Source organism: Odontesthes bonariensis, chromosome 4, assembly GCF_027942865.1.
Source record: "Odontesthes bonariensis isolate fOdoBon6 chromosome 4, fOdoBon6.hap1, whole genome shotgun sequence".
Classification (NCBI taxonomy): domain Eukaryota; kingdom Metazoa; phylum Chordata; class Actinopteri; order Atheriniformes; family Atherinopsidae; genus Odontesthes; species Odontesthes bonariensis.
The window spans coordinates 41,960,156-41,978,088 of NC_134509.1; the positions used below are offsets into that span (position 1 = coordinate 41,960,156).

At 42.7% G+C, this 17,933-nt stretch overlaps 1 protein-coding gene across 1 annotated transcript in view; it reads left to right on the forward strand.

Annotated features, from left to right (window-relative positions):
- The window catches only part of LOC142379108 (glycine receptor subunit beta-like), a 72,425-nt gene that overhangs the window by 34,490 nt on the left and 20,002 nt on the right, over positions 1–17,933 (forward strand). Inside the window, exon 5 of the mRNA XM_075464232.1 lies at positions 9,027–9,253. Coding sequence (XP_075320347.1) covers positions 9,027–9,253 — 227 coding nt within the window. The remainder of the gene's footprint in view (positions 1–9,026; positions 9,254–17,933) is intronic.

The window sequence follows — 17,933 nt, forward strand, 5'->3', positions numbered from 1 at the left end:
GGCAAGGCTTGGGCTGCTCAGGAAGGCGTTGTGAGTTTTTGCACCAAGTTTGGCATTGATACATCAATAAATGGCAAAGATATGGCCTAACGTCTTGTTTGCGGGTGGGCGTGGAGTTTCTGCTGCATTTGGTGCCACCTATAGGCCAGACGTCACCAAACTTATTGTGCCTCTTACTGTAGGGGTCTTGATTCTGTGTTAGAGGTTTCACATCATAACATCAAATGGTTGCCAAGATATGTCCTCACTTCCGCTTCGGCGGAGTCAACCTCAAGTTTGCTTCTGATTTTATGGAAAATCGGAAGCCTAATTAAAAATTCCACATGATAACTTTTGTGCGGCTTGCTCTGAAGATTCTATGTGCCAAGTTTCGTGGAGATTGGACAATCTGCGTGTCCTGAAATGCTTTTTTAAGCTTTTTGATTCAATTCAAAATGGCGGACATTGTAGGCATAAGCCAATGGCGTCATAGGGTGCGTTGGTCTCGACATGAGCCAAGGATTCCAGCAATACCTCATTTGTGAAATTTGGACCAAGTAGTCCAAAGTTATGCATTTGGATGCACTTTGAACTTTGACATGTTGGTGGCGCTAGTGAGTAAGCACTTGGGCCATGAAATTTCTTGACTTTGGCTTTGGCACTTGGCTGATTACGTTTGCCAAATTTTACAACTTTCTCGCATTGCGTTAATTGGCTGCCATAGATAGCGCCACCTATAAGCCAAATGTCCCCCAACCTCTTGTGCCTCTTACAGTAGGGGTCTTAAGTCTGTGTTAGAAGTTTAAAGTCATAACACCAAATGGTTTCGAAGATAAGGCCTCACTTCCGCTTCGGCGGAGTCAACCTCGAGTTTGATTGGCTTTTATGGAAAATCGGAATACTAATTAAGAAATTCCACACAATAACTTTTGTGAGGCTTGGTCTGAAGATTCTATGTGCCAAGTTTCGTGGAGATCGGACAATCTGCGTGGCCTGAAATGCGTTTTTAAGCTTTTTGATTAAATTCAAAATGGTGGACATTGTAGGCATAAGCCAATGGCGTCATAGGGTGCGTTGGTCTCGACATGATCCAAGGATTCCAGCAATACTTCATTTGCTAAATTTAGACCAAGTAGTCCAAAGTTATGCATTTGGATGCACTTTGAACTTTGACGTGTTGGTGGCGCTAGTGAGTAAGCACTTGGGCCATGAAATTTCTTGACTTTGCTTTTGGCACTTGGCTGATTACGTGTGCCAAATTTCACATCTTTCTCGCATTGCGATAATGGGCTGCCATAGATAGCGCCACCTATAGGCCAAACGTCACCAAACTTCTTGTGCCTCTTACAGTAGGGGTCTTGAGTCTGTGTTAGAAGTTTGACGTTATAACATCAAATGGTTTCCAAGATATGTTCTCACTTCCGCTTTGGCGGCGTTAACCTCGAGTTTGATTGGCTTTTATGGAAAATCGGAATACTAATTAAGAAATTCCACACAATAACTTTTGTGAGGCTTGATCTGAAGATTCTATGTGCCAAGTTTCGTGGAGATCAGACAATCTGCGTGGCCTGAAATGCTTTTTTATGCTTTATGATTAAATTCAAAATGGCGGAAATTGTAGACATATGCCAATGACGTCATAGGACGCGTTAGACTAGTCATGATCCAAGGATTCCAATGATGTCTCATTTGTGAAATTTGGACCAATAATTTCAAAGATATGAGCAAAAATGCATTTCTGCTGCATATAGCGCCACCTATAGGCCAGACATCACTAAACTTCTTGGGCCTCTTACAATAGGGCTCTTGAGTATTTGTTCGAAGTTTGACGTCATAACATCAAATGGTTGCCAAGATATGGCCTCACTTCCGCTTTGGCGGAGTCTACCTTGAGTTTGATTGGCTTTTATGCAAATTCAAAAGCCTAATTAAAAATTCCACATGATAACTTTTGTGCGGCTTGGTCTGAAGATTCTATGTGCCAAGTTTCGTGGAGATCGGACAATCTGCGTGGCCTGAAATGCTTTTTTAAGCTTTTTGATTAAATTCAAAATGGCGGACATTGTAAGCATAGGCCAATGACGTCATTGAGTGCGTTGGACTCGTCATGATCCAAGGATTCCAGCAATGCCTCATTTGTGAAATTTGGACCAAGTAGTCCAAAGTTATGCATTTAGATGCACTTTGAACTTTGACGTGTTGGTGGCGCTAGTGAGTAAGCACTTGGGCCATGAAATTTCTTGACTTTGCTTTTGGCACTTGGCTGATTACGTGTGCCAAATTTCACAACTTTCCCGCAATGCGTTAATGGGGCTGCCATAGACTTCAATTGCAGCGGAAAGTAGATCAATAATAATAATAATAATAATAATAAGAAATCCGACTAACACAATGGGGTTCCTGCAGCTTTGCTGCTAGGACCCCCAAATATAGCTGCAAGCAGCGATGTGGGGGTCCTAGCAGAATGGCACAATAGGGAATGCTTGGGCTGCTCAGGAAGGCGTCGTGAGTCCATGCACCAAGTTTGGCATCAATACATCAATGCATCACAGAGATACGGCAAAATGTCCCATTTGCGCGTCGGCATGGAGTTTGATTGGCTGCCGCGGTTACACGGAAGTTAAATAAAAAAATCCACATAATAACTTATGTGCGGCTTGGTCTGAAGATTCTATGTGCCAAGTCCCGTGGAGATTGGACAATCTTAGTGGCCTGAAATGCATTTTGAAGGTTTTTGATTAAATTCAAAATGGCGGCAAATCCATGATGGCGCAGATGACGTCATTAAGTGTGTTGACCTCGTCCTAATCCAGGGATTCTACTGATACCTCATTTGTGACATTTGGACCAAGGGGTCCAAAGATATGAGCAAAAATGCATTTTTGCTACTTATAGCGCCATCTATAGGCCGAACGTCACCAAACTTCTTGGGCCTCTTACCTTAGCAGTCTTGAGTCTGTGTCATAAGTTTGACGTCATGATATCAAATGGTTGCCAAGATATGACCTCACTTCCGGTTTGGGGGCGTCAACCTCGAGTTTGATTGGCTTTTATGAAAAAATGGAAGCCTAATTAAAAATTCCACACGATAACTTTTGAGCGGCTTGGTCTTAAGAGGCTATGTGCCAAGTTTCGTGAAGATTTGACAATCTGTGTGACCTGAAATGCTTTTTTAAGCTTTTTGATAAAGTTCAAAATGGCGGAAAATCTAAGTATACGCAAATTGACGTCATAGGGTGCGTTGGACTCGTCATGATCCAAGGATTCCAATGATGTCTTGTTTGTAAAATTTGGGCCAAGTATTCAAAAGTTATTAGGCTGAATGCACTTTGAACTTTGGCGTGTTGGTGGCGCTAGAGAGTAAGCTTTTGGGCCATGAAAATTCTTGAGTTTTATTTTGGAGCTTGGCTAATTAAGTGTGCCAAATTTCACAACTTTTTACCATAGCGTTCATGGGGCTGCCATAGACTTCAATTGCAGCAGAAAGTAGAGGAATAATAATAATAGGAAAAGCTACTAACTCAATGGGTTCCTGCAGCTTCGCTGCTAGGACCCCCAATAATAATAAATATAGCTGCAAGCAGCAATGTGGGGGTCCTAGCAGAATGGCCCAATAGGCAAGGCTTGGGCTGCTCAGGAAGGCGTCTTGAGTCCATGCAACAAGTTTGGCATCGATACATCAATGCATCGCAGAGATACGGCCAAATGTCCCGTTTACGCATCGGCGTAGAGTTTGATTGGCTGTCGCGGTTACACGGAAGTGAAGTAAAAAAATCCACATGATAACTTATGTGCGGCTTGGTCTGAAGATTGTATTTGCCAAGTTCCGTCGAGATTGGACAATCTCAGTGGCCTGAAATGCTTTTTGAAGGTTTTCGATTAAATTCAAAATGGCGGACAATCCAAGATGGCGCTCATGACGTCATGACGTGCATTGACCTCGGCTGCATCCAGGGATTCCATTGGTACCTCATTTGTGACATTTGGACCAAGGGGCCCAAAGTTATGAGCAAAAATGCATTTTGGCTACATATAGCGCCACCTATAGGCCGAACGTCACCAAACTTCTTGGGCCTCTTACCATCTTGGTCGTAAGTCTGTGTTATAAGTTTGACATCATAACATCAAATGGTTACCAAGATATGGCCTCACTTCCGGTTTGGGGGCGTCAACGTCGAATTTGATTGGCTTTTATGGAAAAATGGAAGCCTAATTAAAAATTCCCTTGGATAACTTTTGTGCGGCTTGGTCTTAAGAGTCTATGTGCCAAGTTTCGTGTAAATTGGACAATCTCTGTGACCTGAAATGCTTTTTTAAGCTTTTTGATAAAATTCAAAATGGCGGAAAATCTAGGCATACGCAAATTGACGTCGTAGGGTGCGTTGGACTCGTCATGATCCAAGGATTCCAACGATGCCTCATTTGTGAAATTTGGACCAAGTAGTCCAAAGTTATTAGGCTTAATGCACTTTGAACTTTGACGTGTTGGTGGCGCTAGAGAGTAAGCTCTTGGGGCATGAAAATTCTTGACTTTGGTTTTGGCACTTGGCTGATTAGGTGTGCCAAATTTCACAACTTTTTACCATAGCGTTCATGGGGCTGCCATAGACTTCAATTGCAGCGGAAACGGATTAATAATAATAATAATAATAATAATAATAGGAAAAGCTACTAACTCAATGGGTTCCTGCAGCTTCGCTGCTAGGACCCCCAATAATAATAATAGGAAAAGCTACTAACTCAATGGGTTCCTGCAGCTTCGCTGCTAGGACCCCCAAATATAGCTGCAAGCAGCGATGTGGGGGTCCTAGCAGTATGGCACAATAGGCAAGGCTTGGGCTGCTCAGGAAGGCGTCTTGAGTCCATGCAACAAGTTTGGCATCGATACATCAATGCATCGCAGAGATACGGCCAAATGTCCAGTTTACGCATTGGCGTAGAGTTTGATTGGCTGTCGCGGTTAAACGGAAGTGAAATAAAAAAATCCACATGATAACTTATGTGCGGCTTGGTCTGAAGATTCTATTTGCCAAGTTCCGTCGAGATTGGACAATCTCAGTGGCCTGAAATGCTTTTTGAAGGTTTTCGATTAAATTCAAAATGGCGGACAATCCAAGATGGCGCTCATGACGTCATGACGTGCATTGACCTCGGCTGCATACAGGGATTCCATTGGTACCTCATTTGTGACATTTGGACCAAATGGTCCAAAGATATGGGCAAAAATGCATTTTGGCTACATATAGCGCCACCTATAGGCCAAACATCACCAAACTTCCTCGGCCTCTTACCATCTTGGTCTTGAGTCTGTGTTATAAGTTTGACGTCATAATATCAAATGGTTGCCAAGATATGGCCTCACTTCCGGTTTGGGGGCGTCAACCTCGAGTTTGATTGGGTTTTATGGAAAATCGGAAGCCTAATTAAAAATTCCACACGATAACTTTTGTGCGGCTTGGTCTGAAGAGTCTATATGCCAAGTTTCGTGACGATTTGACAATTTGTGTGATCTGAAATGCTTTTTTAAGCTTTTTGATAAAATTCAAAATGGCGGAAAATCTAAGTATACGCAAATTGACGTCATAGGGTGCGTTGGACTCGTCATGATCCAAGGATTCCAACGATGCCTTATTTGTGAAATTTGGACAAAGTAGTCCAAAGTTATTAGGCTGAATGCACTTTGAACTTTGGCATGTTGGTGGCGCTAGAGAGTAAGCTCTTGGGGCATGAAAATTCTTGACTTTGGCTTTGGCACTTGGCTGATTACGTGTGCCAAATTTCACAACTTTCTCGCATAGCGTTCATGGGGCTGCCATAGACTTCAATTGCAGCAGAAACGGATCAATAATAAATATAGCTGCAAGCAGCGATGTGGGGGTCCTAGCAGAATGGCACAATAGGGAAGGCTTGGGCTGCTCAGGAAGGCGTCGTGAGTCCATGCACCAAGTTTGGCATCGATACATCAATGCATCGCAGAGATACGGCCAAATGTCCCATTTGCGCGTCGGCATGGAGTTTGATTGGCTGCCGCGGTTACACGGAAGTTAATTAAAAATATCCACATAATAACTTATGTGCGGCTTGGTCTGAAGATTCTATGTGCCAAGTCTCGTGGAGATTGGACAATCTTAGTGGCCTGAAATGCATTTTGAAGGTTTTTGATTAAATTCAAAATGGCGGACAATCCAAGATGGTGCAAATGATGTCATTAAGTGTGTTGACCTCGTCCTTATCCAGGGATTCTACTGGTACCTCATTTGTGAAATGTGGACCAAGGGGTCCAAAGATATGAGCAAAAATGCATTTTTGCTACATATAGCGACACCTATAGGCCGAACGTCACCAAACTTCTTGGGCCTCTTACCTTAGCAGTCTTGAGTCTGTGTTATAAGTTTGACGTCATGATATCAAATGGTTGCCAAGATATGACCTCACTTCCAGTTTGGGGGCGTCAACCTCAAGTTTGATTGGCTTTTATGGAAAAATGGAAGCCTAATTAAAAATTCCACACAATAACTTTTGTGCGGCTTGGTCTTAAGAGTCTATGTACCAAGTTTCGTGAAAATTGGACAATCTCTGTGACCTGAAATGCTTTTTTAAGCTTTTTGATAAAATTCAAAATGGCGGAAAATCTAGGCATACGCAAATTGACGTCATAGGGTGCGTTGGACTCGTCATGATCCAAGGATTCCAAGGATGCCTCATTTGTGAAATTTGGACAAAGTAGTCAAAAGTTATTAGGCTGAATGCACTTTGAACTTTGGCGTGTTGGTGGCGCTAGAGAGTAAGGTCTAGGGCCATGAAAATTCTTGAGTTTGCTTTTGGCACTTGGCTGATTAAGTGTGCCAAATTTCACAACTTTTTACCATAGCGTTCATGGGGCTGCCATAGACTTCAATTGCAGAAGAAAGTAGAAGAATAATAGGAAAAGCTACTAACACAATGGGTTCCTGCAGCTTCGCTGCTAGGACCCCCAATAATAAGAAAAGCTACTAACACAATGGGTTCCTGCAGCTTCGCTGCTAGGACCCCCAATAATAGGAAAAGCTACTAACTCAATGGGTTCCTGCAGCTTCGCTGCTAGGACCCCCAAAAATATGAAAATTAAGTTCCTTCTTCGATTTTAGAGTGAGACATTCAGCAGTGCTGATAAGTTTCAACTTTTCAAACAAATTACTATAACTTTCATACAGTTTAACTGAGAGAAACAAATTATACCTTAAAATGTAGGAAAACTTGTCCTCTTTCAGCCAATGTAACTCCTAAAGAGCTCACATGGACAGATTTTGAACTATGAGCCTTTAAGCTTGAACAAAATCTCAAATTCTGACGAAATCTGACTTTTTGAGTCCTCAAAAATCAGCTTCAAGTGTTTTCAAACTGCTTCGATTTAAATATAGTTCACTCCACAGATGTAAAACTACTTTGCTAGCTTCCTCTAAGCCTTCTGCTTCTAATGGTGTTAAAATATTTTTTCTAGCTGGTCAACTTTTGTCACAGGATGTCATAGTATGGAGACTTGCGCTTCAGCTTTCGCCCAGCGCAGGACCTCTGTGTGTGTGTCATCTCTCCATATATGTTGTGTGTGTTCAAACTGCTTCGATTTAAATATAGTTCACTCCACAGATGTAAAACTACTTTGCTAAGTTCCTCTAAGCCTTCTGCTTCTAATGGTGTTAAAATAATTTTTCTAGCTGCTCAACTTTTCTCACAAGACGTATTTGAAGTCAGTGTTCAGTGTCATTTCGCTCCCGCGATCGCCTGTGTCTTTATATTGGTTGTATGCACTTCTGGGTTAACAGGATAGGCTGGCCTGATGGTAACAATATGGCCCTTTTGTGTGGGCTGGAGGTGTTCGATCCCCAGCTGTCACATACTTTTTTTTTTTTTAACAATTTCAGCCATTTCAACTGTTTATAGCTTGAAATCATTACACTTTCGTCTTTTGAATGTCATTTCAACTTCAAACTCCTGTTTCTTCTCAGCCTTTTTTAACTTCCATAGCTCCTTCAGCTGTTAGCTTCTTCAGCTCCTTTAGCTTCAGCTTTAGCTTCTTTAGCTGTTTTAGCTTTTTTTTAGCTTCTTAAGATTTTTTAGCATGGTTGTTCAGCTCTTGCATTCTCACAGCTGTTTCGCAGGAACAGCTCTTTCTAGTTTGGTTTTAAGTTTCACCTATTAACCTTATCTAAGCTCGACAAAGCACTTAACAATGTGTTCCTCATTCATACATTCACTCAAATTCTAATTCTGGGCTTCTCATTCTATACAAACATTTGCACTCGAAATATGCAGTTATGTTTTTTTTTAATCACATATACAATCACACAGTGGCCATATTGGTGGGCAAAGTGGGGTTCAATCTCTTCCCAAATGACATGTTGACATGTAGACGGGCTGGTGATCAAACAGCAGACCTTCCAACTGTGAATTTATTTTAAAACATACATTTTGCTGTAGCTGAAAATCTCAGATCCCAGAATTTGACCGACACATCTAAATTATCCAGTGATAATGAGTCCCAGCCAAAGCCACAGTTTTTCAGGTCGTAATGAATGTCGACATCCTTGAATAAGCAGTTTAGAAAAATAACCAACTTCCAATACTGACAAGAACTCAACATCACTACTCTGGAACATGGTCATGCTTTTGTATTGACTGCTCACATGTGCTGCATGGTTGTTGTTGGTGTGAACTACAGCAACATTATTTTGGTGTTCTCATTTTCACGAGTGTTTTTCTTTGTATGATGCTAGGAGATGCGCTGTCAGCTTAGTTTCTTTTTGGTTTTGTGTTTCTGTCTGAGTATATTTGTGTTTCATTGTTGTTTCTTCTGTTTTTTATGTTCATAAAGGTCAACATTGTGAAAGGGTAAAAATTGCAGTACACAAAAGAATATATTTGGTACTTTAATTAATGTGATTATTTCAAAACGCTATATTTATCTTCTTAAAATCTGAACAGTTCAGAGCTCTAAATATATATAGGTAGAATTTGCACAAGTATTGAAAGATTATTTTGAATAATTGATACATTTTCTCTTTCAACAGGACTACCGAGTGAATATATTTCTTCGTCAGAGATGGAATGACCCCCGTCTACGACTTCCTACTGACTATAAAAGTGACTCACTAACCATTGACCCTAACATGTTCCAGTGTTTGTGGAAACCAGATCTTTTCTTTGCCAATGAGAAAAGCGCGAACTTTCATGATGTCACACAGGACAACATTCTTCTTTTCATTTTCAGGAATGGAGATGTCTTAATCAGCATGAGGTATGTACAAGGCACAAGGAAAGGGCATTGTAAGTGATTTTAGAGGTTGACTAATCAAGTCAGTTAAAGTTGATTGGTTGTGATGTCATTGTGACATCATCAACAAACTAAAATTAATCACCAAAGCCACCGTAAGCCTTTCTTCCTTTTCCTTGAAGATCTTGTGACCGAAATGCAGGAGAGCTGTTGTCATTGAACAAAACAGTCAATAACAGGCACATATCTATTGCAATAAATTGTATTGCATTTTGCAGTTGCTGCACTATATTACACCTTTAAACATCTTTTTGAAACTTCATCCTCCACCATGGAAAATGGACTCATGTCTGTAACAATCATGTTTAAACTGCTGAAGTGCAAAACACAATGGCAAAAGAGAAAACACAACGGCAAAAAAGAAAAAACAACGGCAAACACAGCAGCAAATAAAAAAACACAACAGCAAAAGAAAAAAAAACAACGGCTAAAGAGAAAAAACAACAGCAAATCAAAAAGCACAACAGCAAAAGAGAAATCATAATGGCAAATCAAAACACAATGGAAAAAGAGAAAACACTACAGCAAAGATGGAGAGAAGAGGTTTAATATACACCCTAACACAGTCAATATCTCACAAAGAAAAATAAACAAAGACAAAAAATCTAAATATCCATCAAGTGAGATTTCATTAGAAGTGGGATTTTTTTTCTTTCCATAATAGAATTAAAACTACAATGTGCCAAATAAATCAATAAAATACGGATATTAAAAACATGTATGGGGGACTTGAAAAAGTTGACTAGGAAACATTAATTTTGTCTCATGTATCCTTTATATTAATATATTTCAATCCTCTTTAAAGAGACTCTCCAGCTACCATATTTAACTTAAGATATTGATTAAAATGTTCCAAAAATATCTTAATTCTGTTTTTGACTAAAACTTTCAGAATGATCCTGCTTTGCTTGTTTGAATCTATTTTATACTGCTCTCTTGCATTTTAATTTAGCTTGTAAGATGAAGAAGAGCTGCACTTTAAATGTTGTTGTGTAGTTTTCAGCTTCGAATGATGATCAAACGGTTTTCTTTGATGGACGGAACTTTACTTCCCAAATGCACGGTATTACAAAGAAGTATATAAACTAAGGCAGGTTTGCGACTTGCAACTTCATCTCATGGAATCCGTCATGAGGCTAACGTAAAGCATTACTTCCTGTTTTTCAAAATAAAAGTATCTTCAGTCATCACATTCAAACTAATATAATTTTACCATCAGGAAGTAAAATATTCTCCAATATTCCCTGTAAATAATGCAAATACTTTCTCTTAATTCTTTTTAAACTAAACAATATAAATCATGTCAATTTACTATTAGATTCAAATAATAATTCACAACATTCTCCCGCCTAATGAACAATTGTTCATTACTATTCAGTCCATCACTTAATTAACCTCCAAAGGATACAACAACTGAACAGGTCTTCTTAACACACTGCCCGTAGAAGTACGAACAGTACAGGAACGAATGAGTCCATCTCTCCCTGGAAAAAGTTCTGTTATTCTGCCTATTTTCCAGGTCTGCCGGGGTGCATTGTCTTCTCCGATCAGGATGACATCTCCCACCTTCAGCACAGTGGGTGTAGGTGTCTCACACTTGTGAGCTGATTTCAAGTCCATCAAGTAGTCTTTTCGCCAGCTGTTCCAAAGGCTGGTCAAGAGTCTTTGCCGGTACCTCCATCTCCTTCCCATGGCCTCTCTGCTCACATTTGTAACCTGAGATGGTGGAAGCATTGCCTTTGGTGGTAGAGAAGTAAGTCTTTTCCCAACCAGGAAATGAGCGGGTGTGAGTGGCTTGGGCTCTGAAACATCCTCATGTACATAAGAGAGGGGCCTGGAGTTTAATACAGCCTCTACCTCTGCAAGCATGGTTGTAAGCTCCTCAAAACTTAATGAAGCCTTCCCTAGGACCTTCTTTAGGCATATTTTAACAGATCTCACAAGTCTCTCCCAAAAGCCACCCCACCATGCAGCTCTCTCAGCAATGAATTTCCAGGTGATCTCCTTATCTGTGAAAAACTCTGTGAGCTCTGATCCTCTGAATGACTTCCACAGTTCTTTGAGATCTTGGTCTGCTCTTTTGAATGTTTTGGCATTGTCTGAGTAAATAACTTTACACAGCCCTCGTCTTGCAATAAATCTCCTTAAAGCTAAAAGAAAGTTTTCAGTAGTCTGGTCTGTGACTAACTCCAAATGCACTGCCCTAGTGACAGCACAAGTGAAGAGTGCAATGTATGCCTTCTTAGGCTGTCCACTAGACTTTACATACAGTGGACCTGCAAAATCTATCCCAACAACTTCGAAAGGTGGGGATTCAGTGACTCTGTCTCTGGGTAATGGAGCTGTTATTTGCTGAGCTGGTTTCACCTTTAACCTCCTACAGATGTAACAATGTGACACCACCCGCTTCACGAGCTGTCTCCCCTTTAAAACCCAGTATCCTTCCCTCATTTGAACTAGAGTATCTCTTACCCCAGAATGCATCACTCTCTCATGGCATTGCTGAACTAGTAGCTCAGAGTATCTGTGATTCGTTGGTAGCACATATGGGTGTTGTTCTCTGTAACTAAAATCAGACTGCTGTAACCTGCCTCCTACACTGACAAGGCCATTTTCATCCAAGAACGGTTTCAAGTCTCTGATTTTAGAATCTCTCTTTATGTCTTGACCTGATGTCAGCTGACAAATTTCTTGGCTGAAGCTCTGCTCTTGTGTCATCTTCACCCAGTACACTTCTGCGGCAGTGAGCTCCTCAGAAGTTAGGTCTCCCTGCGTTTTCAGACTGGAGCGGACATTAGTTATGAACCTTTTCACCCATGCAGTTATTCTTAACACTGTCTTTAACCTGCTGTACCTTTGTAAGTCTAACAGTGGTTTAACTTGTTCAGTGCTAGCGAGCTGTACTGCTATCTGGAACTTAGATCTGAGCTCAGTGCTCACCTCATCTGCAACACAGTCCTCATCAATGTTCTCTGCCTCACCAGTTGATGATAGTGAAGGAGGGCCGCTCCACCACAGCTGACTTTGGATGAGGTTCTCGACGCCCTGTCCTCTGGTGGGTAAATCGGCTGGATTGGTTTTACCCTGGCAGTGAGACCACTGTTCTGGATTGGTGAGACCTTGTATCTCAGTCACTCGGTTTGACACAAATGGCTTCCATTTTTGTGCTGCACTGCGTATCCAATGGAAAACGATCATCGAATCTGTTCTCATGTTCAACTGATTTTTCTCCATGTTCAGAGGCTTGAGAAGATGATTTCCTAACCTTGCTCCAATCAGTGCACCCATAAGCTCTAAGCGTGGTAAAGTCAATTTCTTTAGTGGGGCTACCTTTGCCTTGGATGCCACAAAGCTTGTCACAATCTCCCCTTCCTTGTTCGGTCCTTGTAGATAGGCAACTGCACCGTATGCCTTCTCACTGGCGTCGCAGAAAACGTGCAGTTTCAGTGTCTGTGAGTTTAGCTGAATGTCAATGTGGTACCATCTCGGAATGGCTAAAAGGTGTAGCTTCGGCAGCTCCGCACACCACTGATTCCATTTTTCAGCCAAATCTGTGGGCAACTGTTCATCCCAACTGATTCCCCTCTCCCACAGTTCTTGAAACAGGCACTTTACCCGTATGGTGAATGGAGAAAGGAAACCAATAGGGTCAAAGATACGAGCTGATGTCTGTAGCACACTTCTCTTTGTGTTCTCTTTGCCCTTTAAAATGTTCAACAGTCCCTTTTAAATCAAACACAAACTCATCTTTCTCTGATCTCCATACTAACCCCAACACTTTCAGCACATTTCCACAGGTGTCTGTTTCTGTCGCGTGCTCCACTCCACTCTCTGCCCACTTGGCTCTCAGATGTGGTGAGTTGGTTACCCATTTGCACAGGTTCATGCCGGCATGAGACAGGATCTCCTTTGCTGTTGAGGAAACTGAAAGTGCTTCATTCACATTACTTGAGCTGTAGATCAGATCATCCACGTAGAGAGACTCTCTCAGTGCCTCCACTGCCCTGGGCTGCTCGCTGTCATACTGCTTGATGTGGTTTCTTATGGTGGCAGCTAACAGGAATGGGCTGGGCGACACTCCGAAAACTACTCTACTCATCCTCATAATGCGCAGCTCACCTTCAGCGTCTTTGGTCAGAGGTCCATGTAGCCACAGGAACCTAACAGCATCTTTGTCCTTCTCTGCTAGAGAAATCTGCAAGAAAGCCTTGGTAATGTCTGCAGTAAAGGCTATCTCATGTAGTCTGAATTTGATTAGCACATCTAACAGGTTTGGATTAAGGTTTGGGCCAGTCAGTAAACAGTCATTTAGGGAGGGGCAACCTTCCTCATGTGATGATGCATCAAATACTATTCTCAGTTTAGTTGTTACCTTATCTTCTCGAAGAACAGCATGATGTGGCATGTAGTATCTCACAGCCTCTGGTTGCTCTGCCGCTGACACATCCTCAGGTACATCCTCACAGATGCCTTGCTGCAGATAATCCTGTATGACATCATTGTACCTTGAGTACAGGGTTGCATCCATTTTGAGTCTCCTCTTGAGTCCTTCGAACCGTCCTTTAGCCACTCTGAAGTTGTCTGGGAGTGTCGGTTTGTCAGGTCGCCATGGTAACTCAACTTGGTAGCGATCATCTTTGTGTATCACAGTCTGTTCAAAGTTCTGTAGAGCGTCAGTTTCCACTGCACTCTGGGCCTTCTCATTGACAATGCCCAGTGACTCCACCTCCCAAAAGGCATGTAGCTGTTTTGAGATCTGGGTGTCCTCTTCTAGGCTGATGTGCATACAAGTAGCGTCAGTTACACTGGATGTTGAAACTGGCCCCTGCAGAGCCCACCCGAAGCTGCTTTCTACGGCTACTAGTGATTCTGTTATCCTCTGGACCTTGCCTGACACCACTTGCCAGTAATAGTCTGCCCCTATGAGCATCATCAGTTCTGGGTCATCAGGGCCATCCAGTGGAAAATCAGCAAGCTGCAGACCTTTTCTCCTTAGCTCCTCTTGGATGGGTTCGCTGGGGACCTTTATCACTGCCGTGCACACTTGAGGGGTTTCCACAGCTTCAATCTCAATCCTTTGCTGTGTGTTCCACACATTTTCCAGAGACACCTTCACAATGTTACGCTGTGCCTTTGCAGGAGCAGTAGATCCAAAAGTGTGTAGATGCAGCATTTCTTGTCTTACCACTGGTAATCTTAAGGCTTTCACCACACCTTCATGAATGAAGCTTCTCTGGCTGCCTCCATCTAACAGACAGCGTACGATTTTTCTCCCTGCTGGGCCCTCTGTCCATGCTTTCACTGTCTGGAGCAACACTGTGTTCTGTGCATTTGCTTTCTGTTTCGCTGTGCTGGACACAGAGGACACAACAGCCTCTGTGCTGCCACTGTCCAGATCTGCCTTGGCTTCACCTTGCTCACAAACTGACTGGTGATGTCTGCGACCACACAAAGGGCATGAAACACCTTTAACTTTGCAGAATTTTGCTATGTGTTTTGGGCCAAGGCACACGTAGCATCGTCCAAGCCTTCTTAATTTTTCTTTGCGAGTAGGCACATTCTCAGTACAATGTTCTGGTTTATGGTTAGCACTGTCACAATATATGCAGGTCTGTGGTGCATTACTTGCTGTGTGCAGAGCAGTAGCTGAGGGCACGTTCCATTTTTTAGCTTTGTTTTCATAAACTGGTGCTGTCCTACTGAATGGTTTATTACTTGGTGGAATGTCCTTTTGAGTGTTACCTGGTCTGGTAAGCTGAAGTGCTCTCTCTCTGCTTTGGACCTCCCTTTGCAGGAACTGGATGAGCTCTGGCACCTTCCATTCGTCATCGGGGTCTGAATTGCGCGTGTAGACTAGTGCTATGTCTTCCGGCAGGAGCTGGAGCAGTACTGGACATAGCAGGCAGCCATATGTGTCACTGTGAACTCCCATGGACTCCAGACTGCGAATCTGTATTTCACATTCGTCGTACAGGTGCCTGAGTGCTGCAACATCTGATGACCTTTTCACAGGGGTCAAGCTCAGTAGTTTGGACATGTGTGCACTAATTACAATGTCTTTCCTTCCAAAACGATTGTGGAGCAATTCTACTGCAGCGTCATAATTGCTATCATTCAAAGTAAGTCCTGCTACAGCTCTTGATGCTGCTCCAGTCAAATAGGATCTCAGATAAGTGAATTTCTCCCTCTTACAAAGTGCATCATTCTCATGAATAGCCGTTTCATACTGAGACCAGAATTCTTGCCACTGGCTAATTTCTCCACTGTATTTCTCTATCACCAGCTTCGGTAGTTTAACAGTCTGTCTACTCACTGGTCTCACGGAGTTCGTGCTTGCATCGCTCACCCGCACACTCACGTTATCACGTGCAGTCTGAATGAGCCTCGTGGCACGAGCCTTCAGCGTGGTAATGCGGTCCTGGTAGTCCTGAGTACTAGCAATCTCCGTCTCAAGATCGTCTATCGACATTTCATCTTCAATGCCTTTGTTTAAGTCCATTAAACTATCTTCCTTGGTCGACAATACTGACAGCATTTCACGAAGTGTATCACAGTTGGGCACTTCATTGCTCACTTCCTCATCAATGCGATTCAACAACTTCGTTGTAGATGTGCGTACCGTCTTTCTCTTCTTCTTTATGCGTTCAAAACGCTCGGCCATCTGTGCTGTCAATGTAGCTAGCGTTAGCTTCCAACTTCGACACAGTCAATTCAATCTTCAATTCCCGGGTTTCGGCACCAAAATGTTGTGTAGTTTTCAGCTTCGAATGATGATCAAACGGTTTTCTTTGATGGACGGAACTTTACTTCCCAAATGCACGGTATTACAAAGAAGTATATAAACTAAGGCAGGTTTGCGACTTGCAACTTCATCTCATGGAATCCGTCATGAGGCTAACGTAAAGCATTACTTCCTGTTTTTCAAAATAAAAGTATCTTCAGTCATCACATTCAAACTAATATAATTTTACCATCAGGAAGTAAAATATTCTCCAATATTCCCTGTAAATAATGCAAATACTTTCTCTTAATTCTTTTTAAACTAAACAATATAAATCATGTCAATTTACTATTAGATTCAAATAATAATTCACAACAAATGTAGATATAAAATGATGAAGGCATTCTAATGTTACATTAGCGTTAGCGTTAAAGGGATAGTTCGGGATATTTGACATGAATCTGTATGGCATCACCATAACCAGTGTCGTGCATTCAAACTGACTTACCCCCGACAGTGTCCTGTGAGCCGAGTTCTTGTCCAGTGTTGGTCAAGGCGAAAGTAGTCCGGCTTGTTTGCTGGGGTCAAGAAATTAGCGCGTTTTTCTTCCCAAAACAGTACGTGTGCTAAAGAGTGATTTATTTCATCACAAAAACCAAAGCCGGCAAAAGTCACTCCTCGTTATCACTTGGGCCCTATACTGTCTCTCATTGTGTATCAGTGCGCACGTCATTCTGACCGCGAGCTGTGCGCACGAGTCGATTCACTTTGTTTACTGCTCGGGAAGATGTCTGACTACGAGAGCGACGAGGAACATATTGACTTCCGTTCAGAGCCAAGGGGGTATCTTTATGAACCCGTTTATACTGAGGAGGAAGTTCGCCAAATGGACTTAGATCGGGCAGACAGAGAGAGGGTGGACAGAGAAGTGATGGAAACAGAAGCTGGAGCCACTGCTGGAGCTGCGATACCCAGGGTGGCCGACAAATCCTGGTGCACTTGTTTGAAGTGCGAAGTAATGCAGACAGAGGTGGAATGTTACTGCTGCCACGAGTGGGATTTAGTTATGCCCCAGATACAAAACCTTTCCATAGATGAGGATGTCGGCGGCCACGGGACAGCTGCTGCCTGCATCACAAATAACGGTGACTTCCCTGCACTCCTGAATGCAGGCGTCTTGAGAACTTTTTTCCATGTTCCCAAGATCAACTGGAAGAGGCGTCCCAGACCAGCTGGACCCGATGGCCAGTTGTCTGCAGAGTAAGTGTTGAGCACTGCCAAAGAACAGAAAGACTCGTGCGCACAGCTCGCGGTCAGAATGACGTGCGCACTGATACACAACGAGAGACAGTATAGGGCCCAAGTGATAACGAGGAGTGACTTTTGCCGGCTTCGGTTTTTGTGATGAAATAAATCACTCTTTAGCACACGTACTGTTTTGGGAAGAAAAACGCGCTAATTTCTTGACCCCAGCAAACAAGCCGGACTACTTTCGCCTTGACCAACACTGGACAAGAACTCGGCTCACAGGACACTGTCGGGGGTAAGTCAGTTTGAATGCACGACACTGGTTATGGTGATGCCATACAGATTCATGTCAAATATCCCGAACTATCCCTTTAACCTCAGCCTGCAACACACCGCAGAGAAAAAGAGCACTGGCAGGCAGCCAAATGAACACAATGAGCATAGCTGACTGTCATCTACCTTGTTTAAACCTTAAGGGCCCAGGATAGTTGCTGCGATGGCTCGCACGAGCGGTGTTGATGACATCACGGTGGGGTGTCGTGCCGGCCATTTATAGGCGCGAGTCGATGCGCCAGTAGTTGCAATCTTCTCCGTCACAGAGGTGTCGCTGACCGCTAACTACTCTAGAACGAGGAAACAATGTCCCCGTCAAGAGCAGGAAGAGTAGCACTGTTC